The sequence below is a fragment of the Phaethon aethereus genome, assembly GCF_964289735.1.
Source record: "Phaethon aethereus genome assembly, chromosome: Z".
Taxonomy (NCBI): Eukaryota; Metazoa; Chordata; class Aves; order Phaethontiformes; family Phaethontidae; genus Phaethon; species Phaethon aethereus.
Genome location: NC_138577.1, coordinates 17,087,954 through 17,114,080, shown reverse-complemented (window position 1 = coordinate 17,114,080; position 26,127 = coordinate 17,087,954). Strand labels below are relative to the sequence as shown.

General features: G+C 39.7%; 1 protein-coding gene across 2 annotated transcripts; it reads left to right on the top strand.

The window, feature by feature from the left end:
- Positions 1-1,857: 1,857 nt before the first annotated feature.
- PRKAA1 (protein kinase AMP-activated catalytic subunit alpha 1) lies at positions 1,858-25,210 on the top strand (the record flags this gene model as incomplete). Of its 2 annotated transcripts, none has more annotated exons than XM_082012876.1 (9): positions 1,858-2,074; positions 8,857-8,998; positions 11,992-12,085; positions 13,773-13,917; positions 15,721-15,808; positions 16,667-16,891; positions 22,178-22,664; positions 23,044-23,170; positions 24,966-25,210. In XM_082012876.1, the coding sequence occupies 9 exons, from the start codon at positions 1,945-1,947 to the stop codon at positions 25,208-25,210; spliced, it is 1,683 nt and encodes a 560-aa protein (XP_081869002.1). The 2 variants fall into 2 exon arrangements, with proteins under 2 accessions (XP_081869002.1, XP_081869001.1); XM_082012875.1 differs by having other exon boundaries at positions 1,945-2,074; positions 11,992-12,127.
- Between the last annotated feature and the right edge of the window lie 917 nt (positions 25,211-26,127).

Below are 26,127 nucleotides of genomic sequence, written 5' to 3'. Positions count from 1 at the left end.
ACATACAAATATGGCCTTTCCACAAAACCATAGATAGGATCTTACACAAAATTTAGGTGTTTAGACACTTCAGATAAGTGCTGAAATTCTTAAAACGTTATACACAATCTCTAACTTCGAGCCAGTACCCCTTGCTAAGTACTCTTACAGAGATACTTCAGCTTCACTCTTCTTCTGTACTGGATTTAACTAGTCTATAATAGCCTGGAGGAAATCACTGACCAGTTGGTGGGGCCAGATCTCACCTGAATGTTAGCTCACCTTGTTTGGTAAACACAAGCATTTTCCAGGAGGATGAAGGGAGAAAAAGAAAATGGGGAGGAAAAAAAAAAGCAAAATTCAAACCTAGGTTCCCACTTGACTGCAATAATGTACTTTCCCAAAAGATCAGTATCTAAAGAAAAAAAGTGGTCTCAGCTTGTATCTTGTTTTTACTAACAATAAGCACTACCATGGGGTAAAGCCCATGCAGCCTTCTGCATGCCTTGTCACATTTGTTAAGCACTAGGGCCTATAAAGGTCTGACCTCTCTTTGGAATTCGAAATGTAATTGATCACTGGAGTCCTCTCATCTGCTCAGGTACACTTACAGGTACTGCTTTCAGCTATTCCATTGAATAGGAGCACTCTTACTATATACTCCCGATCAATCCTAGAAATACTGGTAGATTATTTCAGGCTTTTTGTTGGCTCAGGTAGCTGCAGATGGTCCCAGCGATCATGCGGTTCAAACATCCTACTGAGCAGCATTAAACTCTTGGAACTGAACATTTGTTTTTATTTGGTTTTGCGTTTCTGTGACTTCTTGGTTCTCTCTCTTGTGGTTCCTTCTATGGTACCACTGAAGGCTTCTCAGATGTAAGTCTACTAGTTGACCTATGGAAAACATTTTCAATAAAACAATGTCTGGCCCTGATGCTGATTATTATTCTGCTGTGTGATATGAGAGGCAGAGTGTTGGTGGATAAAATATGCCACAAAGTAAAAAGCTGATGAGTATATGTTAGTGAAGGCCAAATAGCTTTTAATGTCAGCATTTTTAAACCTAAGGCCTAATTTTCTTTTAGAACGGAAATTCAAGTCATTTAAAAGTCACGTTTGTGGAAGCTAATAGCTCTGAACTTGTTCTGTTTTTCCTTAAAAATAGGGAATGCCATTTCCATTTAAGCAGAACTGTAGGAAACCACATGGATACAGACGGGTAGAGAGCCTGATGCTTCCTCATCTCCTCTCCATGCTCTTTCTCTACATATGCTGAGACTCTGTTAGCAACTGATGGGTCTGGCAGCAGAAGACAGGAAGCTCTGCTACAGAGAAATCGCCAGATTTCTGTACTCTGTTCTTCTCCAATTAGAAGAACAAAAAAATTTGCACAACATGATTCGCAAGGCTACTGATGCTGAGCATGAATTGTGATTCCAATTACAATTCCTGTGGCAATACTTCTCTTTAGGTGATGTCAGAAAGGGCATAATTAACATATCTGAATTCAGAAGTCAGGAAGTGAAAAATACGGCACTGATATACATTAATGCAGGCTTACTGAGGAACACCAGTACCTGCTTTTCCTGCCTTATACATTATCTTTAAACAGGGATTTATTACATTTATATTAAAGCTTTGTGCTGGTCAAATATTGCAGGTTGAAACACGGGTGAATCCCCTGTGCGTGTAAAAACGAGGCCCGCTCCCGGCCCCTCATTCTGCTCCGCAGCCTTTGGGGGCTCTTTCTCTCATCCGCCTCCTCGCCCCGCCGGCAGAAGGCGCGCCCCCCCGGGGCGCCGCTGGGCCGACCCGGCCCTCCCCCACTGAACCGCAATGGTTTGTCCTGGGAGAGGGCCGGAAGGCGGTAAATGCGGAGTTCGCTTCCGGGTTTTGTTGCGGGCGGGCACTGTGTGGTTGCTCCTCCCCTGCCGGTGCTGCGGGCTGGCGCGGGCGGCCACTATGCGCAGACTCGGCCCTTGGCTCAAGATGGCGGCCGCGGATAAACAGAAGCACGAGCACGGGCGGGTGAAGATCGGGCACTACATCTTGGGCGACACGCTCGGCGTCGGCACCTTCGGCAAAGTCAAAGGTGAGCGGCGGGGAGCGGGGCCGCTGCCTTCCCCGCGGAGCGGCACGGCCCAGCCGGGCTGGGGGGGCATCACGCCGGGCGGGCGTGTCGGGCTGAGCCGCGGGGTCTCTCCTGCCCCCGCCTGTGGTCACTGCATGGTGGCCGGGTCGCTGGGGCTGGGCGGCCGCCGAGGCCTGGCCAGGGGGCGGGGGGTGCGGGCTTGTCCCCCGCACCGCCTTGCCGCTCGGAGCGCTGCGGCGGGCTGAGCGTTGCCGGGGGCGATGCCGGGAAACCTGAGCTGCTGGGCGCTGCCCGGCCGTTCCCGCCGGGCCGAGTGAGTCAGCGGCTGCGGCGGCGCTGGCAGCGCGGCTCCGCAGGGACGGGGGGAGCGGGGCTAGGGGGAGCGGCGGCAGGCCCGCCGGCCGGGGCAGCCGCCAGCAGGCGTTTCCTCGGCCATTCGCGGGAGCCTGGGCCCCAGCAGCGGGGGCTGCGGGGCGGGGGCGGTCGGCCGGGCGCGATGGGGTGGGCAGGACGGCTGCGAGCGCTTCTCAGAAAGGGGCTGTCCGCCCTGGCTTTTTGGGGCGGGCCGGGCAGTGCCGCGGCGGGAAGCAGCGACTGGGGGAGGAGCGGCGTTCTCTTCTGTACTTGCGGAAATAATGGCTGGAAGCTAATGATGCTGCGTTTATTTAAAATAGCACTGGATATGTAATGAAAGTTGGCTGTCTTAATTACTGAGTTGCCTGTACCTTGCGTTTTGCTGCGCAAGTACTAACGCTTGATGTCCGTGTAAGGAAGGCAAGATTTTTCCCTCTACAAAGGGAGACATAAACATAAAAAGATAAAATTTGGATTATTGGATTAACTGGCAACACACCTGGAAAGAAATTAAACTCTTCACTGATGCCGTACACCACAGGTGGCAAAATGATGCATTAATATACACTGTTCCTGCTGTGTTGTTTACAAGAATTGTTCAATATTGGGGTATGCAAATTGAAAACATTCTTTCAGAAATGAGCTAGACTAGACTCATGTTATATTCTTAATAAGTTTTTTTCTATGGTTAATGTAATTGATTTCTCATAGCCATAACCAGTACGAAAACACAGTTTATCCTGTCCTATATAATGTGCTAGCTGGCTTTTAACATAAGACCTTTTTTCAGTATAGATGTTCCAACGTTATGTTCTCTGCACAAGGTCTTTCAACTATTGGCATCTTCTGAAGAAATTGCTGAGATACAGAAAATGGGAGTATATTTGGCTGTAAGGATATCTAGAAAAGCAGCAGAAAATATTTTGAGAGTAGAGCCCCTTGAGTCTCCTTTTGTCAAGAAAAGCTTATAAAGTGACACCCCCACCCCCAGCCTCTTGGAAGCTGTGACCCGCAACTGGCAGCTGTGGTACAATTCCTTTGTTTGGGAGCTTGGCACCTCCTTAAATAAAGAGGAGGTGAGATAAGGCAGACGACAGGCATCAGATTCTCTTTGATCATGGATGAGCTACGTGGTTGAGGGGAGAAGAGGAATCAAAAATGTGTATGCTTTTTTTGCCCCAGTGCATTGCACAAAACTAAGGTTGGCACACCGAAAAATACTGTAATATGCTTTTAAATTTCAGAGCCCAGTGTTGCACAACTGCTGCTGTTCTAGCTGTATTGCTGAAAACATGTCTGCAGTTGAAACCTTCAAAGATGGTCAATTTGCAGAGCTACTTTTATTATTTTAGTATATTATTGAACATCACTCCAATTAATATTTTGTGAAATAAAGTTGGCTTACGACACTTAATTGAAAAAAATTAGAGTTGCCAGTTTTATTATTGCTCGTATTTCCTTATATCCCTCTATCTGCCTTATTTGATTGGTGTTAGGTGTTCTTCAGGCTGCTTTGTAACTCTTGATTATGTGAAGAGTACACGCATACATTGTTAAGTATGAGGGAGAAATCACCTTGTGGGGAGATGCAGCATCATTCTGCATACTGAATTCCTTAAGTGGCTTGGGAATTTATATAGGATCTGGAAGCAAGTGTTAGTGTTAATGGACTAATGCTGTTTCTGTATACAAATTGTTTTAAGTTTTGTTTGTTCTTGTCCCTAGATGATGTACTCTGTTAGCTTTGTCTTGTTTTAGCTGTACTTAATAAAGAACGTATTTTATGGTGCACTGGTTTTCCTCCTGAGCAGACATTTTCTTCATTTAATACCAGAGCTGTGACTTGTTTTTGTGTAATCCTCATAATTTTCCTTCTCTGTTGACTCTGATATGGTTTCATCAACCATCACGTAAAGTGACAAACTGTAACAAATGTGTTAATTTTCTAAAATTTAGTTAGGATTTTCCTTGAGTGATGTAGAGGGCCAGGCATATGGCTTCTTGAATGAGGACCTTTAATTTTAACAGCAGTAGCAGCCAGAAAAGATTGAGCTGGAAAACTAGTACTTTACTTTTTAATTGTTAAAGGTCTCCCGCTGTCAAGGTAGCAGTCAGAGGAATTCACCCTGCTGCTTACCCTTTTATCTTCACAGGTAACTGGTACTGATGTGATGTTTTTCCAGTTTAACTTTTCATCTGGTTGTATTGGCCTGAATTGACTACTGACTGACTCGGTTCACTTGAGTCTGCCTCAGAATGGAGGCGGCAGGTCTTTCTAGACAACATCTAGGCAAAGCTATTAGGTCAAGGAAGTGAAAATCTCTAGGGTGGAAGAGAGTACTGAACCTAAATCGATTATGAGAGACACATTCTTATTTAAACTTTACCAGAATTCAATGTAAAACATCTCTCCCTATTTTTGTCAATATTTTTATATTGTTTTTGTGGTTTTTTTTAAACCCCACTGCTGAAACGAAATGCAAACTTTTATTTCTAGGTAGTTTTGGAAGCAAAAATAATTCCTTTCATAAAAGAAAGAGTAGTCAGGCTTACAGTGATTTGTACTGAGAAAATGAGGGATACTACTTAACGGTTGTATACAATAATTGTTCCAGTCTATAGAACTAGGTTAAAAGTATAGACGAGTCTGTATAGACTGCAAAACTGATGTAAATAGGATTCCTTGGTCAAGGCAATGATAAGAGATCTGGAAATGGACAGCGAAGATCAGTCTGCTACCTGATGTTGTGCAGCTGTGTGACTTTGCACAGCATTAACTCATGGGATTTTTTTTTATGTTAGTGAAAACATAGGTTTAGCTTGTACTTTTAGAGACTGCTTTCCTCTGACCCCTGGGTTGGCTTTTTGGCCTATTGCAGAAATGTTTCAATTAAATACAACATATGCTTCTTCAGCTTTTTTTCTACAAACTTCTTGAGTGGTACCTGTATTACATAAGAGTGTTGTATTCACTGTGGATGGCTTTGTAATCAGTTTTATTTTCCAACTGAAGACCTGCTGAACTGAGTTTAGAGAATGTTGTTCCAGCACTTTAACAGTTAAGAGAAATCTCAGTCTGGAGAAGAGGAGGCTGAGGGGAGACCTTATCGCTCTCTACAATTACCTGAAAGGGGGTTGTGGTGAGGTGGGTGTTGGTCTCTTCTCCCAAGTAACTACTGACAGAACAAGACGAAATGGTCTCAAGTTGCACCAGGGGAGATTTAGGCTAGATATTGGGGAAAATTTCTTTACAGAGAGAGTGGTTAAGCATTGGAACAGGCTGCCCAGGGAGGTGGTAGAGTCACCATCACTGGAAGTGTTCAAAAAATGGGTGGACGTGGCACTTCGGGACATTGTTTAGTGGGCATGGTGGTGTTGGGTTGATGGTTGGACTTGATGATCTTGAAGGTCTTTTCCAACCTTAATGATTCTGTGAAATTGCAGCTGCTTTGAGACTGTCACTGTTCTGGAAGTCTTGGTGCTATGCATAGCCATAGTGAAGCTTGAAGGCAATTGGTATTATCAGAGAATAAAGAGATAGAGGGAAATGTTAGGTCAGTAAGGTAAACTTCTTTTTGCAGTGATTCATTTGAAGGACTGATAGATGGTGGAGGATTAGGGTGACTAATGTAAATATATTTTGATTACTTCTATTTTGTGAGCCTTCCCTTTTATAGGTAAAGGTTCTGTCAAGAGGTAATATGAAGTAGCTTTCAGAAAGATAACGCTGGCTGCTTAGTTTTCCACCTGATGTTGGCATCTGAGGTCTTGCTTTCAGTTCTGTCTTTATGCTGAATTCAAAAGTAGTCAGCAGTCTTGTTAACAGTTAGTGTTTGCTGTTTTACTGATAACTAATACCTTGACCTATATCCAAGAAAACCTCGAACTATATCGAAGAAAACATTAAGTAGCTGGTTATTTGAAACTCCTATCTTAAAAAGTTAGATTTGTTATAATCTTAAATTATAAATTATATTAAATTTATTAAATTATAATCCCTTAAAAAGGGAGGCAAAAATTGCTGAAGAAAATAATCACAGAATCACTAAGGTTGGAAAGGACCTTCAAGATCATCAAGTCCAACCGTTAATCCAACACCACCATGTCCCCTAAACCATGTCCTGAAGCACCACATCCACATGTTTTTTGAACACTTCCAGAGATGGCGACTCCACCAATGATTCAATTTGAAATGTCTTAAGCAAGTACACAAGCTTTTTGGGATCTTTTTGCACCTGCACAAAACCACGGTATGTTTTCATTAGAATGATTTATTCAAAGTTGGCAAACAGAGTTGAAGAAGTAGAAAATCTTGGTTTCTCCCAGTCAGTGAATACAATCAAGGCATGAGGCACACAATCGTGAAGGCTATGACAGCTAGAATTGGGTTCAGTCAACTGCAAATGTTACACTTTAATTACTTCGAATGAAAAATGTGTTTTGAAAAGCTTTTATGTGCTTTGCATATTGAACACGAATTGTTGTAGCTATAAATTACTTTCTAATGTTTTTCTGAGTTCTAATGAGATTCCAGTTTTCATCTAAGGTAGTCTGACAAATCAGAAATGAAACAGATTGGCTGATAAATGAGGCTTTATAACACAATGCATGTCAGAATGGAATATTTATATGCTAAGCTGTAGAATTACTCAAATATATATGCTACTTACTAAATTAAACACCTTCTTAAATGTACTTTTTAAAGCAAAAGAAGATGCAAATTCATGTGTCTAACTGATTTTTGGTTAGTCTAAGAAGCTGCTTCTTACTAATCAAAATTAATGTTAAGTTTTAACATGCTGATTAAAAATTTTTTCCCCCAAATTCAGAAGAATTACTTGAGTTCACATTATTGATAGGCAAAGACTTTGTAATTCACATGGAATAGTTGCTTTTCTAATGTTTTGTGTTAATGATCCATTACTCCTTAGGGTTTGAACATAGGTGATATAACTTGTTGGGTACTTTAAAACTTCAATCACATTTGAACTGAAGAAAACAAAGGAGCTGTGATTGCTTTAACTGTAGATACGATTGAAAGCAAGTAATTCTCATAGGTGATGTGATTTTTTGCAGTGCCAATGCTTTGTGGCCTGTCTAGAACTTGTGATGGATGTGGGCTTTGTCCTGTATTCCTTAGCAGTGCAAATGTGCCTCTCTGGTGTTTTGGTTATTGTGGCCATCTTTAGGTAATAGCGCCTTTGAATGAGGGGATGTGTGTTTTCATCTTGCAGTTGGAGCTTTTCTGTACTTAGGTACAAAAGGCATCTAGCAACTGCGTTGTGATGGTTCAGGGTCTTGGGTAATCCACTACTTAATTACTTAGGGAATTTAGACAAACTGCTTTATTTTACACACTGGCTATCTTTTTGTTGTAAGAATAATCACCCAGATGCTTATTATTATCTCTGTCTCTCTGCTAAGAATTTCTTCTCACTTGCGTTGGTTTTTAGGTCAGTATCAATGCAAAAGGCAGCAGGAAAGTCTTGTGTTGGGAATGAGATTTACAGACTGATAAGTGTTTGCTGATTCTATCTAAATTATTTGTTGAATGCAGAAAGATTTTTGTGGATCACAGCTTCACATGGATATATTTAAATAAAGCTTGAAGCCAGGGGCTTAATTAAAGTCTTTGAGAGGGGTAACTGTCTAGGAAATATTTCACGCTTTTGAGCTCCTATGTTGGAAGAAAAATTCAGCTTTTCCAGAAGTAGGAAAGAAACTGAGGAGTGTGTGAGGTTGCATGTTTGCATTTTGCTTCTGGTAGTTACGACTGGATTTTATTTTGTGCATTTCCTGTACCTTTTGCCACTTGCTTTATTTAATAAAGCTCTGGTGTTTCCTGTACAGACTGTGTGGCTTTTACAGGGTCAGACTGCTCCAAGGACAGAAAAATAATTATTTTTCAAGTAAACTGATCAGCTACTCTTAGTGGTAATTCAGAGTAATTGCTGAAACAGGCTTCTTGAGGGAAAGATAGCCTTGTTTTCTTTAGTAAGTAGATAAGATAAAGTAAAAGAGCTGCAGAAGAACATGTTTGAGTGGGTTACCAAGTGAACCAAAAGCTCAGAGTGACTTACACAGGGAGAGAAAATGGTCTCCCTAATTAGCAAAGATAGCATTGTTTTGAGATATGCTTTGTTTGTTTGCAGTAGTGCAAAAATGTCATGCTACAAGACTTCCGAGGGTTAGGCTTAGGGTTTCTCTTACGTGTCCCATTCATCTTCTAATGATAGAATTGTGGAAGAAATCGCAGTAGGGCAGAATAAATAATGAACCATCTGGTTTTCAGTCTCCCCAGAGATAATGGGGACATGTGTAATGTTAACATCTTCACGTGTATTTCTTGGCTACAGTTGAAATGGACAAATTAGCGTCTTTATGGAGCAATTGAAAACCCTGACTAAATATTTCCTTGTTCCTTGCAGTTGGCAAACATGAGTTAACTGGGCATAAAGTTGCAGTGAAGATCCTGAATCGACAGAAGATTCGCAGCCTTGATGTTGTAGGAAAGATCCGCAGGGAAATTCAGAACCTCAAACTCTTCAGACATCCCCATATAATCAAGCTGTAAGTTTTGCTTGCTATAATAAAACGTATTTAAGGAGTAACCTCTTTTTGCTCTCACTGATCTGAAACATGTTTAAAGGGCAATACTACTAGCAGTATCTTTTCAGGAAAGTAACAACTATCCAAGTATGCAACCGTTTTCAGAGTCCTCTGTAATGCATTTTTGCAAAACTGATCTCTGCAGGCCAGAGAGCTTCCACTAGATCTTTGCTTACAAATTTTTTGGACAGGTATATAAAAGGTAATGGCATGATAGATACTTCTAGTAATATCTATCTCTGTTTTTTAGCTGCTGTTTTAGTTTTCTTTTTCTGATTATATTTATCTTTTTTCTGCTTAGAAAATATAAATATGCCCTTTATGATCTTGTTCTTATAACTCCTTTATTGTGTTTTCTTACTTGAAGTATGTTTTTAGTGATGTGCTGATCAGTGAGCTATGGTTTTCCAATGTAGATGGCACTCTGAGACTCTTCTGAATTAAGAGTGTGCAGTTTGTTATATGTGATTGATATTTCAGAATTCTTCAATATAGCTGCTACCAGTTCTGTAAATGTGGTATTTACTGTGTCGCTGTTTACATCTGTTAGTTGATCAATAGTTTTATCAGTGGAGTTCAGAGTACAATGTACCAGAGTAGACCCCTCATGTCTGGTCTGAGAGCATAAATTATGAATGCCATGGATTTTTTGACTTTCACTTCCTGTAAAGTTAACCTGTACCTCCAGAGTGTGGGTGACTTTCACTGTCTTAATCATGTTATTTTGATTGGCAGTGTCTTGTCTTAAGACCCTGCTGCCACTGACAGCTGCCATACCTACACACTCCCTTTAATTTGGCAACAGCTCTTAGACTGAAGGTAAATTGGATTGTGTAAGATCAGCTCGCTAACTTCTTCAGTGGATTAGTTTTCAGAAGACTATTGAGCTGACTTGGCTGCAAAATTGCTAGTGCTGCCAGTTAGAGTTCATGAATGAGTCCAAAGGACATACCTGTAAGCCAAAACAAAATAGGAGGTGTCAGTGTACCCACTGGGATATGGGGATGGAACAGGAATGTGTTCTAAGGTGTTGCTAAGGTGTTAAGTCAGCTTAACAGATTTCAGATGACAGTTTCTTTCTCAGGGAACTATGGGGAGAATTTTTTCTCCTGTGTGTGGAGAGAAGAGAGAAGATGTAGGAGGTGATGGAAAAGCTGATGGATGCCCAACTTTTCAGTTCGTCGGCCTGCATTGCTAAAGCAGAAGGATTATTAGCCTATGTATAAATAGCATTTGAGATATCATTGATACTGTTGTGCAGGTAGACTTTCTGGTAACTTAGGATCATGCTGCTTGTGCTATTAGGAACTGGATTGGGGAACTGCTAGAGAGCAGCTTAAGATATTTGGGATAAAGGTAGACAGATTTCTTCAGTTGAATATTACAAATTAGACAATGTCTAATTTGGAACATTGCTGTGCTTTCTGAAAAACTTCATAGCTTTAGCAGTATATACAATTGCAAGCCTGTTGCAATATGGCTTGCTTTCTATACTATGCTTTAAACAAAAACCTTTGGAGCATCTCCTCTTGTGTTTTTTGGCCTCTAGCAGTAGAATGCATCTTGTTTTCCTACATAAAATTGACTCTCTTTGCATTCTGGTCATCTATGCTATGTGGTTTGATAACCTTATTTATATTATAGGTGTGTAACTATGCCACAGGTTCCTTTTCCTTAACCAGAAAAATGAGCTGACTATAGAGAAGCATGGCTGCAAATTTTGGATTAAAAGGATTAAAATACTATTTCTGTAGTAGTGTCTTGCCCCTGGCTTCAGAATGTTGTTATTTAAGTACATGAGGTACTTCCGACCAAGGTATGAGAGAGAAAATGAGGAAAGGTAAAACATCATGGACTATAAGATTTTAGGTAAAACTAACTTTGAAGATGTCATGTTGATAACTGACTCAGAAAGGTATTGCGGTTATTAAAATGTTCAGGTATAATACTAAGCTGTTAAATATATGCACACATATATTTGAACACATGCATTCACCTGGATAGTCTGACCTCATTGCTGTTTATGTAGTTCAAGAATAACTTGCCTCAGTAAGCTGAAGCATGTCTGTTTTCACCTTTGTCTTGGAATTGTTTTGAAGAACATTGCAGTTCTGTAGTGTATGTGTGAATTCAAGTTTTTATTGCAATTTGGGTATTTGAATTCAAGTACCTTGAAATATTAATTTTCCTCTAATTGCTACCTCATGTCTTTTTCTATAATATCTGAGTTTTGGGTGAGATGTTACCAGTGTTCATTTTCTTGTTCCATTAAAAATTGATCACTTCTGACTGTTGTACAGGGAAAAAATTAAACAACTTTTAGGTAAGGATGTGTAGAACAAAATCAGTATCTTTTTAAATGGGGAGTTTGGCTATAAGCTAGTTATTTCAAAACTTCAAAGTTTTGGGTTTTTTGAAACTTCATCAAATTAGAATGATAAAAATATAATAACCGGAGTGTTGGTACTCTTAAATACTAATGATAAATTTAGGTCTTTCTAAAAGATGATATTCATGATTAAGAGCAATTTTTTTTCTAGTCTTGAAGTACACTTCGTGGTTATGGCAAGGCAGTTTTTTTGCATGTTAAGGTATATTTTTGAGATGCTAGCAAAGTCCTTTTGAATTCCTTCCTCACCGCACCAAGCTGTCTGCGAGGCAGCACTGTAAAAAATGTCATAGAAATCATTTGGACTAAGCTTAGTCTTCTGAAAGTAAAAAGACTGATACTCCTAGTAAGGAATACAAATTTTCTGCCAGTCTTAGCAATGATGACATCACATAGTGAAAGGAGAGGAAATAGCTTCTGAAAGATACTGTCATTCTAATAGCTGTAAATTGTCTGATAAGTTTTTAAAAGTATGCTTTTATCTGACTCTGCACAATTTGGTTTTAACTAAATGTAACTAGTATTTTATACTGTGTGTAGACTAACAGATACCTTCTCTTATCAGGTACCAGGTCATCAGTACACCAACTGACATTTTCATGGTGATGGAATATGTTTCAGGGGGAGAACTGTTTGATTATATCTGTAAAAATGGAAGGGTAAGAAGTAGTCCAACTCTACAAATCAATGACTTGCATTCTGTTTTTGCTTTTGCAACTTTCCTGTGCCACCTGACACTGAGGGGACAGACTTCTGGGGGATCCTTGGCAGAATGATATAAATAACGCTTTATTTTCTTAACAGGATATTATTATTAGTATAGCATAGCATTTATTATAAGAATGGGACAGGATTTCTACAAGCAGAATCAATGTAGTATGATCTAGAAGTAGTGTAATACAGAATTTATAAGACAACTTAACTCATGATTTCTAATCACTGAGACCCTTTGCAGATCAGGTCAAATCTTAATACATGGTTTGCTGTATTGATATAACAATCACAGTCTAGACTCGAAAATCATATTGAAGAATACAAGTCAGTCACTCCCTCCTTGGAGGAATCAGAGGGTGGTGGAGGTGTCCCTGGCCACTGGGGCATCATGCCTCTCACTGTCCAGCAGCAGTTCTGATCCAGGCTCCCCACTGAGGACTTGTAACTGCTTGATTTTATTAACAGTGCACAGAGCACTGTTTATGCTTCCCTGTTCTGTGATGGAGTCATCGCCACCACCTGGCTGGCTGGCTCCCTGGGACCTCCAAGGCTGGTAAGGGTGCCCAGGAATCTTGAGGCTGGTAAAGAGGGGAAGAAGAAATCTGTTTGATTCATCTGCTTAGTTCACAGGACCTTCAGGGCCTGATAACGAGGGAAAGGGCAGAAATAGGTGACTTGGTCACAGAATGGCTGCTTGCCTCATAAAGTGGTGCTAATTATGCTAACCACATTACCAGGAGCAGGGGGTACTGGTCACACCCAGTTCAATTAAGGTTTGTTTTTTTGTATTCAGTGTTATTTTTGCTGTTAGTGATTAAAATATACTTCAGCATCTTGTTCTGAAAGTAAAAATGGTTATATGTTAACATGCTTCAGATCTTTATGTATGACTTTGTCATAGCATTTTTCCTCTCCACTGATAAGCTAATTTACATTACTGGCTACAAACTGAATGGATATGTATCCAGCTGGAGTAGCTGAAAAATATTTCTCCAGTATAACCCATTATTGGAAAGCTACCATTGTGCCCTTATTACCCTCTACTACTAGTGGAAGAGTTTCTGTGAAAGCTCTGAAGTCACTTTTGACAATCTAGATAGTCAGGGTATTTCTAGTTGTTAGAACAAACTTTGACATGGATTAGGGCATGTTAATAGGGAATGCCCAGCTAAGTCTGCTGTTTGAGGCTAGCTGCTAATACCGTCAATAGCACCTAAAACTTACTTATTTCTGTGCTGCATGTCAGCAGCTTTTATCAACTTAAATCTTATGCTGTGCTTGAATGTAAAAGTTCATTGATATTTCAGTTAGACAGTTAATGGTTGGGTGCTACTGTTTATAATAGTTACTGAGTATGTAACATCTGCCTAACCAATTTCAAAAGCATGATTGAGAAATTTCAGTGACTTTCTAAGCCAGTGGGTATGTGTTAGTCATTTAGAGGTGTGGTACAAACAAAATGTTGAAAGTGATGAAGCTTTCTCCTGCAAGTTCTGATAATCTGCTGTATAAAATATCAAAACTATAAATGAGAACTTTTAAGTCATGGAAGAATTTCCTTTAATTCATATAAATGGAAAATAAGACATCTTTCAATGTCTCATAATTGTTTAAAACCTTTGTCTGTCTTAGCTTGATGAGAAGGAAAGTAGACGTCTGTTCCAGCAAATACTTTCTGGTGTGGATTACTGTCACAGGCATATGGTAGTACACAGAGATCTGAAGCCTGAAAATGTGCTGCTTGATGCACACATGAATGCCAAGATAGCAGACTTCGGTAAGCATTGCTATTTTATATCTGATCATATTTCTGGTATTATTTAGATCCAGTTAATTACTATGGCAAGTATTTAATAAAATGTGTATAGTTGAATATTCTGGTGGTGGGACACAATACAAGAACCTGAAGAGTATGAATGTAAGGTAGAATGATGTTCTCACATATGTGTAGAACTTGATTTCCTCTCAAGCTTTCTTTTAACATGTTTTCTGTGACTGGGTGAAATTGTGAACTGGTTTGTTTTGCTTAACCATATTTTCTCTGAAATGCTAAATAGACTTGGCTCCTGACCTTTCCACTTCAAAATTCACTCCTATTGCCTGTTTCACTGGCTGTAAATTGTAGATGCCTGGCTGTAAATTGTAGATGCCTAGCTTTCTTGGACGTACAGTGCAAGGGCAGTTCAACATTTTTAAGAACCACATTGCTGTGGTAAAATACACTAATCTTCCTATTAAACTACTTTCAATTCACTTTAAAAACTCTAAAGATATGATTGAAAAAATGTAATTAAAGCATAAAAAGATCAGTAAATCTTGTAAGCTCCTGTGCTTTTTTCTATATACCTGCCTAACTAATCAGAAAGCTTGGTTGTTTATACTAGCTGTTTGTGACACAGCTGCTGAGAAGACTGGCAGCTAGTTCTTGGAACTGTTTGAATCACGAAACCTCACCATATAAGCATAGTAAGGTATCCATACTGCTATATCATCATGATACATTTCTTGTAGACATAGTGGATAATACCTGTCCTTGTAAAGCACTTTGAGGTCTCTGATGAAAGGTGCTAGGTAATGCTGACTATTCTAAGTGTATTTTTGAAGTATGGTGTTCAAGTATGTGGGCACTGGGAATCGTATTGATTACCTGCATGGACAAAATGCTTTGGGTGAAATAGCTTATGTGGTGAAGAAATGAAGTACAGTAACTTATGAAAATGTCATCCTGTAACTTAAGTAACAGCAAAGCTGTAGCACTGTTAATCATGTTGGGTGTATTCAATGAGTTTAATAAAAGCTTTTGTGTATTAGAATATGAAAGCTAGAGAAGATGTGCTTTTTCATCTTTGCCACCTGTGTCCCCACCTGCCCCCTCATAAGAGGGCGTAATTCCTTCTTGGAGGCTGAGTTCTCTGGTTTATGGTAGTCTTGAACATGCAGCTTCCACTGAGGAGATTAGAAATTTTCCAAAGCTATTCTAGAAGTGGTAGTTATTTACTGATATTATACTGAGGGCTGGTGAACGAAAATGGCCTAGTTCTTAAGTACACTTTAATTACTAACAGAGTATCTAAAACCAAACTACTGAACTGCAGTGATTCAGGAACCAGCTGAGCAGTGTAGGTGTCTAAATTGTCTAAAGGCATATATACTCCTCAGTTCTCTTATTCTATAGAACCTCTTACAGAATTTCAGGCAATCCTGTGGTACCATCTTCCACTTTGGCATTTACAAGCAAATGTGGTTTTTAAGACTCTTGTTAATGACTGAAATTCTATCTTTCTATGTTGCTCTATCTCCCTTAAAGCAACTTCTGTTGTCTATCGTGCCTATTCTCAAATATTTCTCGATTGTGTGCAATAATGGATTGATGTTACTCAAATTTCCGGTAAACTAAATGGAGGACTATGTGCCATATTCATATAAAAATTTCAGTAATTCCAATCAATGTTACTACTTTGCTGAGATAAATTTGTTAATTTTCTAATTTGAATGACTGCTGATTTGTTCTAGCTTGTATATGCAGTATGAAATCATTTTGCTCTCTTAATTTTTAGTAGTTACTCTTATACACTTTCAGGTCTATCAAATATGATGTCAGATGGAGAATTTTTAAGAACAAGCTGTGGTTCCCCTAACTATGCTGCACCAGAAGTAATTTCAGGAAGGTAGTTTTTTTTTGTATTGGATACATGTGTGCATATATTTCAGTCATTTTGCTGCTTCATTCTAAATGCTACAAAACTAGTTCAATTGGCAGGCTTGGTGCTGAGGAACTGTGGGCAGAACTTCTAATTGTCTAGATAATTTTTCATGAGTATAAGGCCTCTGTGAACTAGCTTTCACTAGTAATGTGGAGGTGATGATTAATGCTGCAAATGCATTGTGTACAGTGTGCCTCGGTTTAAAAATCTCACAGCTCAGATCTTGGAAGTAGAGGTATGGATAGAGTTACAGGCAAAGTCTGCTGTGAAATGGAGTAGATAGTCTGAAGGTAACTTCCCTGTTTTTTTTGGGCTAGATGGCTGTCAACTCTGCTGCTTTCAGCTACCCACCCTAATATTGCCTCTTGCTGATTGGAGACCAAAGTCTGTTTTATTCAGGCAGTAGCACAGAATATGTGATAGGTTCTGCTGTATGGATTTGTCTTAAACTTTTCAGCCTCACAGCTATGGGGGATAGATGACTTCACACAGATTCTGGTGAAACAGTGATAACAGTTTATAACATGGGCTTTCTTAGCAGTAGGTGCAAATTTCAGTTTAGCATTATCTTAAATTGCATTTGTAGATTATTGTTGTACAGTAGAGAGGAAAACTGTACTTGTGCCCTGCTATATATTTGAAGGGGAAGGACACTATAGTTCAAGGGAGGCGTGGCACAGAACTGAAATGGTATAGTACTTGCAGATTAGTTCTCCCAGGTTCATACACTTTTAATTACTGTGATACAATGTAAGTAAGTAGAGAAAAAAAGTCTATTTAAATGTATAAAACACAAGTCACTAATAGATAACTTTTTCCCAGATTATACGCAGGTCCAGAAGTAGATATTTGGAGCAGTGGGGTTATTCTCTATGCTTTGCTGTGTGGAACGCTTCCATTTGATGATGACCATGTGCCAACCCTTTTTAAGAAGATATGTGATGGTATCTTTTATACCCCTCAGTACCTGAATCCATCTGTAATTAGTCTTTTGAAGCACATGCTGCAAGTGGATCCAATGAAGAGAGCAACAATCAGAGACATCAGGTAAAACACTAACTGATGTTTGATCACAAGGATGCTGGAATGATAATCTCAGTGCAAATACACAGAACAAAGAAATCATTCATACAGCTTGTCCTTGTCTTCTAGACTGAGATGAAAAATTCAACTTCTGATAGTTTGGCTTTAGTGCTGATGGTTCTGAGATCCAGTGGCCAATGAAGTATTTATTGGAGGTCATAGTAAAACAAATTATATACATTACATATAGAGATTCTGAGAAACTCTGTTTAAGATTACTACACCAAAGCTGTTTACCTGCAGAATGGTTTGCATAAACTACACTGCATTATCTTCTCTGGGCAAAAAAAGTCTTTGTACTATTCTGTCCTGTAAATGTCTGAGAGGAAGTTATGGCTCTTTAACCTGATAACTACTGCTTTTATTCATATTTCTTCAGACTCTGAAAAATAATCTGTTAAGACAGTGCATATTCCACAATGCAAGATATCACTTTCTAGCTTCAAAACCCTGGCATGAATTTGTGTATGGGTGATAACTACTGCATTGAATACTGATAAGTTAAAGCTTGTAGGTACAGGTAGCTGTCATGGGCTCCTGATTCTAAAAAGAAATTCTGGAGGAGGTGACTGCTTTGACAAGTGTGCAATGAGTCAACTAAATAAAAAAAACACGCAACAAAAAAACCCAACCAAACAAAAAAAACCCAAAGCCACCAGACTGATAGCTGAGACTTCGTGCTGTACTTCATGCAGCAACTTAGAGCTTCTTACAAATGAAACAGAAAAACCTAAGGAGAGTGCCCTGATATACTATCTTAGTGAAAATGCTGCTTCTTTTAGTGTTGGAAGTCAGGAAATTGGCAATATTCATGTTCTTTCAGTAGAACAAAAAATGTGGTGTGCTTATCCCTTGGTACTTTATTACAATAGGAGGTACTTTCTTGCAGAAGTCAAAGCACTGTGACAGCTAAGCCCTGTAAAACTTGAGTAGATGAGAACTTAGCTTATCTCAGTCATGTTAAATAAGTCTGCAAGAAAAGTGGTGTGAAAAAGATGTTGAACAATGTTGGTTATGGGATACGGATGGATTTTGAATCCTAAACAGTTCTGTCCTGTTAGATATAAGACATACCATCTCACAGTTTAAAGAACAAACTTGACTTTAACCAAATACCTTCATTCTTTGGGGTTAGGGGGGTGGCATGGGAAGGGGAGAGGCCCACTGCAATGAAGAGTAACAAATACTCCTCTGGGTTCAGTCATCCAGCTAGGGCTGTGTTTTGTAGTGGTATAGGAAAAGCTTTTTCTGCTTCCAAATTAACTGGTTGCTTTTGATGAAAGCATATTTTGCTCAACACATTTGTGCTGAGGCATGTTCTAGGGATCACAGTGGTTAGAGCTTGGTCCATTGTACTTGGCTTTGGCTGGGGTAGAGTTAAATTTCTTCATAGTTGCCTTGTATAGGGGGTGTGTTTTGGATTTGCACTGAAAATAGTGTTGATAACACACAGGTGTTTTAGTGCTGAATAGTGCTTACATGGTGTCAAGGCCTTTCCTGCTCCTCATGCTGCCCTGCCAGTGAGTAGGTTGGAGGCACACAAAAAGCTGTGAGTGGACACAGCTGGGACAGCTGACCCCAACTCACCAAGGGGGTATTCCATACCATATGATGTCATGCTTGGTAATAGAACTGTGAGGGAGGTTGGTGGGTGGGGACTAGGGGACTAGGTGGCATCAGTCACTTGGTGATGAGCAATTGTTTTCATTTACATTGCTTGTCTCTCTTAGGTTTTATTTTCCTCTCTCCCTGTTTTGTTGTTTATTTTCCTTACAATTAAAAAAAAAATTCTTTCTAATTATTAAACGTTTTTTTTAACCACAAGTTTCTTTCTTCCTTTTACTCTTTCGATTCAATCCCTCATCCCACTGGCAGGGAGTGAACGAGTGGCTATGTGGTGCTTAGTTGCCAGCTGGGGTTAAAATGCAACAGTCCTTTTTGGCACCCAACTTGGTGTTCGAGGGGTCTGAGGTAACAGATTTGACGAGAGCCTATTAGGCAGAATCTGTAATTATTATATCTGTTAACAGTTGCTGGTCATGATACTGATTTATCTGTATCAATAATCATTTATTTGATCTGTGCCATGTTTGCTTTTTTGCTGTACATGTTAGAGGCTGGTTTTGGCTTTTGCAGTTTGCTGTGTTCTGTAGTGCTTAGCAATGTTTTCCCTGGCAGATTTATTATTAAAACGTCGGCCTTGAGCTTAATCTGGTATTTAGGCTCTGTACTGAAGCTCTTACTGTACTTTGGGTACCATCTTGTGGAGACAATTAATAATTACAGTTCCTCATCTGAGAGGTGGGTTTTTTTTGTGGAGGAAATACAGAATGGCACCTTCACAGCCACCTATGTTTTCTCCCTTGTTACAATAACTTGTCAGTATCTTGAGCATCCTTGGGTAATCAAAATACTTATACTGGTATTTCTTAGGAATATTGTTTCAGCTTTTTCTAAGGTTAACAAGCTATTTAGGAATGTCACACAGGCCCCACAGCAGTGTGGTTATGGGTGGCAAGGCATGTAAGAGAATATGGCCTGGTATCTAGAAAGCTTGTCACCTCTGGTCTGGGACTTCACTTCCAAACAAGTGTGGGATCCTCCTGAAGTGATAGAATGGAATAGCCAGGGCATCTTTTTTTTTTTCTCTAAACAAAGTGGCACAACTTACTGCACCGTGCTAGGGTCTGTCCTACACCCACTGAACACTGCTCAATACTATTCAGCACCCTCAGTGAGAAGAGAGGGTCTCTGGATCTTAAAACATATGAACAGACACTGTGGCTAAGCCAGAGACCCAGCCTTCAACTGTATTCAACTGTATCAGTTGCTCCTATAATCAAAAATAAGCAATCGAAGCAGAAGTCAACTTGTTTAAGGGATGAAGAAGCTTCTCCTAAGAGGGAGCAGGAGAGAGAATCAGAAGCAGCAGCCTGTTCTGCAGCAGAGCAGTCACAAGAACAGGAGGAAGAAGGGACTGAAATCGTAAATAATATAGAAACCGCTCAATCCCTATCCCTAAGTGAGCTGCAAGATATGCAATAAGATTTCAGCTGTCAACCAGGTGAGGAAATTCTCAGCTGCTCATGCCAATGCTGGGATATTGGGGCCAATAGTCAGGAATTACAGGGTAAGGAAGGCTGGCAGCTGGGATCCCTTGCTAGGGATAAGGCCGTTGACAAAGGGATTGTAAAAGGGGCCGAAGTCTTTGGAGGTGACTCCTGTCAAGTGTGAAGGATGGGTATCCCTTCAAGGAAGAGCTTGCAAATTCACTTTGCAAGTGGACCACCACTGAGGGAAGTATCCTGGTATCTGAGGGATTTAGCTGTGGTGGAGATGATCTACAGATACCTGCTTGTTCACCAGGTTGCTAAAGACCTGGATGAAATCTGGTGTGCACAGTCCATGTGGCAAAACTTTGTACAAAGTGCATCGATGTCATATGTCAAAACCTTGGTGATAATGAACTGGACAGACATGGAGGCACCAACTGTGGACAGATTGGCAAGGCAACTTTCAGAATTCAAAGGCAATCTCGTTTCTTCCATACAGGTCTATGTCTTAGCTGTGGAGAAACCCAGAAGTTTCTTTCTCACTTTCACCCTTCTGATTCTCCCCGCCATCCCACCATGGGGGAGTGAGCAAGTGGCTGTGTGGTGCTTAGTAGCCAGCCGGGCTTAAACCATGGCATCCGTATAACTGCTCTTAAACCTGTAGCAAGTCTTTATGCTATAGGCTAGAATACATTCAAAATTAGTGTAATGCCATACCCTTTGGCTAGTTAAGCAGCTTACTCTAGGCACAAAACAATCTTATTTTTTATGTATGATTGGGCAATATAAGTATTTGGTTCTTTCTGCATCTTTCCTTTTCCCTCTTATGAATACCCATAGGTACTGTAGTAAAGAGGTACAGATTTACCCTTCCATAGCTTCTCTCAACCCTTTTACGTTTTGAATAGGCAGCTGGGGGTGTTCTGAGTGGAAAAAAAGATAGGCAGCTTCTTTGGGGTTGAGACCATGTTACTTCAATGTTCAAAAATCCATGTCCAAACATCTACCAAAAAGTTGTGCATCATCAACATTTTTTCATTTTATGTTTTGTTATATGTGTACTTGGATAGGGATGACTAAGTGGGTAGTGATTCAAAAAAGTTAAAGAAATTTAAACTCAATAACATCAAAGTGTTATTAAGCAGACATCTTTATTGCAGCACTGGACGCATGGGGAATATCTCCTAACGTGTGCATTGAAACAGAAGTTCATCCTTTATATACCTTAAAGACATGAATATTCACACATTTTCCAAGAAACCTCCGCCTCCTTGCTTATCTATTACATTTTCATAATGCTGGTGTTACAAAACTACACTATGCATGCTCGGGGGTCTTGGGTGGTCGTCGGTGGTCGTCTGGGAAGTTAGTCCCCTATTCCTTTTTCCATTTTATGGTCATGGGTCTCTTGAGGATAATTTCTTCTCCTTGGATGTTTGCCCCTTCTGTTGTACAGCCAGGCGGTTCCTTTTTATCATCCTTGTTTGAGCATTCCTGCCAGTCCGTCTCTATGCTCAAGGTTAAGATATCTTCTCTGTACTCATTAATCTCTCAGGTCTTGCTCTTAACTCTTGTTTTAATTTTCATGAGGCTTGCTTTCCCTGAGATTAACTGTTCACACATAGTTAAAATGTTAGCATTGAGGCCAATATAGCCTAAGGACTATGGGAGTACACTGTTAAACATAATCACACAGTTATTAGGCTAAAGAATTCTATACTGAAGTTAAACTAAGGCTAAAGAATTCTATACTGAAGTTAAACTAATCATGTAATCAATAACCTTCCAGAAGGTACATATATTAAGAATTTGCAAAACTTACAGTTGATTAGTTACACATGCTAAAACCTTATAGTTGTTTTAGATCTTTGTTTCAAAACTAAGATAGTGGCAGTAAAAAAATACACCATTTACATAAAAAGCTGGTTGAGTTATACAAAGATATTTTTGGAGCTCAGGTGGTTGAAAAACTTAGAGAGGGGACTTTTTCAGTCTCCTGCAAAATTTCTTGCAAAATATTGTGATGGTGGCGATTCCTTTATGTACTGTTTTATTGTCTGCTGCACCGAAGGGGACTTGGATTGAAAACTGTGATTCTTTCTGAACAGACAAAATAATTTTATTTTTTCAAGAATTTAGTATCAAACGTGTTTGCTTTACATACATATACTCACACTTCTTTTATTTTTAAATCTAGAGAACATGAATGGTTTAGGCAGGACCTTCCAAAATACTTGTTTCCTGAAGACCCTTCATATAGCTCTACCATGATTGATGATGAAGCCTTAAAAGAAGTGTGTGAGAAGTTTGAATGCACCGAAGAGGAAGTGCTAAGTTGTCTATACAGCCGAAATCATCAGGACCCTTTAGCAGTTGCTTATCACCTCATTATAGATAATAGAAGAATAATGAATGAGGCCAAAGACTTCTACTTGGCTACAAGCCCACCGGATTCTTTTCTTGATGATCACCACCTGTCTCGTCCTCATCCTGAAAGAGTGCCATTTTTAGTAGCTGAAGCACCACGTCCTCGCCATACTCTGGATGAGCTGAATCCACAGAAGTCAAAACACCAAGGTGTAAGAAGAGCCAAGTGGCACTTGGGAATACGGAGTCAGAGTCGACCAAATGATATCATGGCTGAAGTTTGTCGAGCAATTAAGCAACTGGATTATGAATGGAAGGTAAGAGAATCAAGGATCTTTACAGCAGAGAACAGTGAATTTCTGTTTGAGCCCTGTACTTACATAGCCTAGAAGTCTGAAATTATGTACTCCTGTGCTGGAAAGTAATCTCATGTGCCTGTGCTGACTGCTGGTACTTGCTGTGCAGGAAGGGTATGGGGAAGGTTGTTCATGCTGACAGGAAAAAAATCTTGCTAACATGTCTAACTCTTCTACCGGGGCTGTAGAAATTTTTTTTTTGTTGGCTAAAAAAAAAAAACAAACCCACAACTTCAACAGGTAAGCCTGAAATCACTTGATAATACCAGTGAGTTGAAATCACAAAAACAATATTCACTACTTTTCAAGCAGTTCTGATAACTCAAATCTCTTGTATTAGGTTGTGAATCCTTACTATTTACGTGTTCGAAGGAAGAATCCAGTAACAAGTGCATATTCCAAAATGAGTCTACAGTTATATCAGGTGGACAGCAGGACATACTTACTGGACTTCCGTAGCATTGATGGTATGTGAAGACTTACATAAGTTAATGGACTTGTATGGTAAATCATTCTAAATGCAAACATGTCTTAATTTACTCGTTTACAAGTGAAGTAAGTGTTGTTCTTTACTAGTTTAAGCCAATCTACATCTGTATTGCTGTTTTTTTATTCCTTCCTGTTCTAGTGTTCCTGTGATTAGATGGTTAGCTGCTTCATGCCTTAAATAATAGTTTTTCAGCTGTATCAATTCCTGGACTGCTCCATTTTGTGTCTGCACCAGTGCTAATACCACTAGTGCAAAAGGGGACAGGGCTGAGAGGTGACACTTGGATGTACCTAAGCTGCCTTTGGAACTTCACCCCCAAATGTAAATGTTAATCTAGATCTGAAGTAAGCATGTGAATAACGCTTCCTAGTGAAACTAAAGCTTGGCATTTAAATTTGACTTGGACTGTACATTGCTGTACTGGGTCTGGCTGAGACGAGTTTGTTTTCTTCACAGCAGCGGACATGGTGCTGTGTTTTGGATCTGTGACTAGAACGGTGTTGATATCATACCAGTGTTCTGGCTGCTGCCAAGCAGTACTTGCATTGTATCTAGTCTTTTTCCCCACTCTGCACCCAGTGAGTAGGCCAGGGATGAGCAAGAAGTTGGGACGGGTCACAGCCTGGAGAGCTGAGCCAGATAGATCAAAGGGATATTCCATGCCACATAATGTTAAGCTTGGCAAAGAACCTGAGGGGATGAGGGCTTGGGGAAGGTAGCTGGGCATCAGTCTGCTTTGGAGAAGTGATGAGCGGTTGCCTTTGCATCACTTTTTTTTCCATTTTTCTTTTTTCTTACTGGACTATGTTTATTTTTAATCATGAATTTTCTCACTTCCGCCCTTCCAATTTTCTTTCCCATTGCACTGAGGTATTGCCTGCCAGGCAGACTCAACCCACCAGTGCTAGTAGTAGATTTCAGGTAGGGGTTGTATGCTTGAAATAACTGAAGTCTTGAAAGCAGTTGGTCTAACCTGTAGAAAGATCAATCTTATAGAGTGTCAGTAACACAGCATACAAATGCTGGCTGGATACCTTCCTGAAAGTGAATGGAGGGGCTAATAGAGACTGGCCAAAAATGCTTGTTCATGGGCATAGTAGACTAAAGCAGAATTACCTGCAGCCAGTGGTGTAGATGACATGCCTAGGAAGACCATGTGGTATGGAAGAAGGATTTACTAGTGTGGCTGGATTACAGTATACAGTGGCTAAGGCTGTGTCTCAAGACAGTTTAATCCTTCAGCAGAATATTACTTCTAAGAAGAAAGTATTTCCTCCTCCTACTGAAGGTAACCTTAAACTGCAATTAATGTACCAATGAATTATAATAAATACAAATTACAAAGTATAAATAACCAAATATAAAATAAACAAATATAGAATAACAAAGTAGGTCTTAGCAAAAATAATCTACAAATTGTTTGAACCGTTATTGGACTTAAACTTGTGATGCTATCCTGTTTTTATTTTAAATAACCTAAATTGAACTACTAGCTGCTGAAGTTAGTTCATGAAAAATATGGCGAGTCTAAACTAGATGTAAATGGTTCTGGAGCACAGTTCAGAGTACAGGAATAATTTGCATAATGACACTTGCTTCTGTATAAACTTTTAATTTGTATCAAATGTATACAATTTGCAGAAGCTGTTTATGTATTAATCAAGACTTAAAAAGAAAGTTTCAGAAGTGTGAGAAAGGGAAGATATTTGCTGTTCCTGTAACTGATTTGATACTGATACCTAACTTTCCTCCTCTCTCCCTTTGTCCCCCAGATGAAATTACTGAAGCAAAGTCTGGGACTGCAACTCCACAGAGGTCAGGATCTGTGAGCAACTATAGATCCTGTCAGAAAGATTCAGATGCTGATGTGCAAGGTAAATCTGCAGATGCATCCCTTACCTCATCAGTGAACTCTTCACTTGACTCTTCTACGACTGATTTAACTCCGAGACCAGGGAGTCATACAATAGAATTTTTTGAGATGTGTGCAAATCTTATTAAAATACTTGCACAATAATTTTGAAGATGGGCTTATTTCTTTTATAGCAATAAGCATGCCTAAATCATAGTCAGATGCTTCCAGTTATAATCAAGTTGAATTAACTAAGGCGCTGAAAAAGCTAGCCACAGAATGCAATTTGCACAGGGATTGAAATGATTATGGGCAGTTAGTGTATACTATTTTGAAGCTGGAGTGAATTCTGATTGTCTGCTGTCCGATAGCATAAACAGGTACAGGAATTCACATGCCCTTGGGGCAGTGTTCATAACATTTTAGATTGAGTGCACATGCTGCATATAACATTTATGTTAGATGGACTTTCTTGTTTTTTTGACTGGTAATACATACATCTGATGCACTGTAACTAAACGTACACTTACTAGTTCAGTGACCTAAGTGTGACTTACTGGTCACCATCTACAATTGTGCCTCAGTTGGTCAGAACTATCAACATCTTCTAACAGTAAGGTATTAAAACTGCTGTTTCTTCCCCCTTATTTGACAATAAATGGTAAGGAATAGTTTAATGCATTACTATATCCTTCTTTTAATAACTGATAAATTTGGTTAAAGGCATGCAAATCCAACCAGCTGGAAATGGATGTAGGTGTTCTGTAATGGACTAAGTTTGAAATTCTGTGGGGTCTGGGTAGAACAATTGAGTTCACAACAGTGGTGAGAGACAGAATGCTGAGAAGACTTGGCACTGTGTGGGCTAAAACAAAACGTTGCTCTGTGAAGGAGAACTGTCAGCAAGCTCCTGATCTGTGCATATATGTTGATGTGGTAGTACCAGAGCAGCTCCCCACTGCTGCTGCAGGCTGATAATCCTTTTCCTTAAAAAAATGTGCAGTTAGTTAAGAGCACAGCCAAAGGGCTGTTGCATGCTATTCCAGAATCTGAAATTGTCATTTTTTAAAAAATATGTTAAT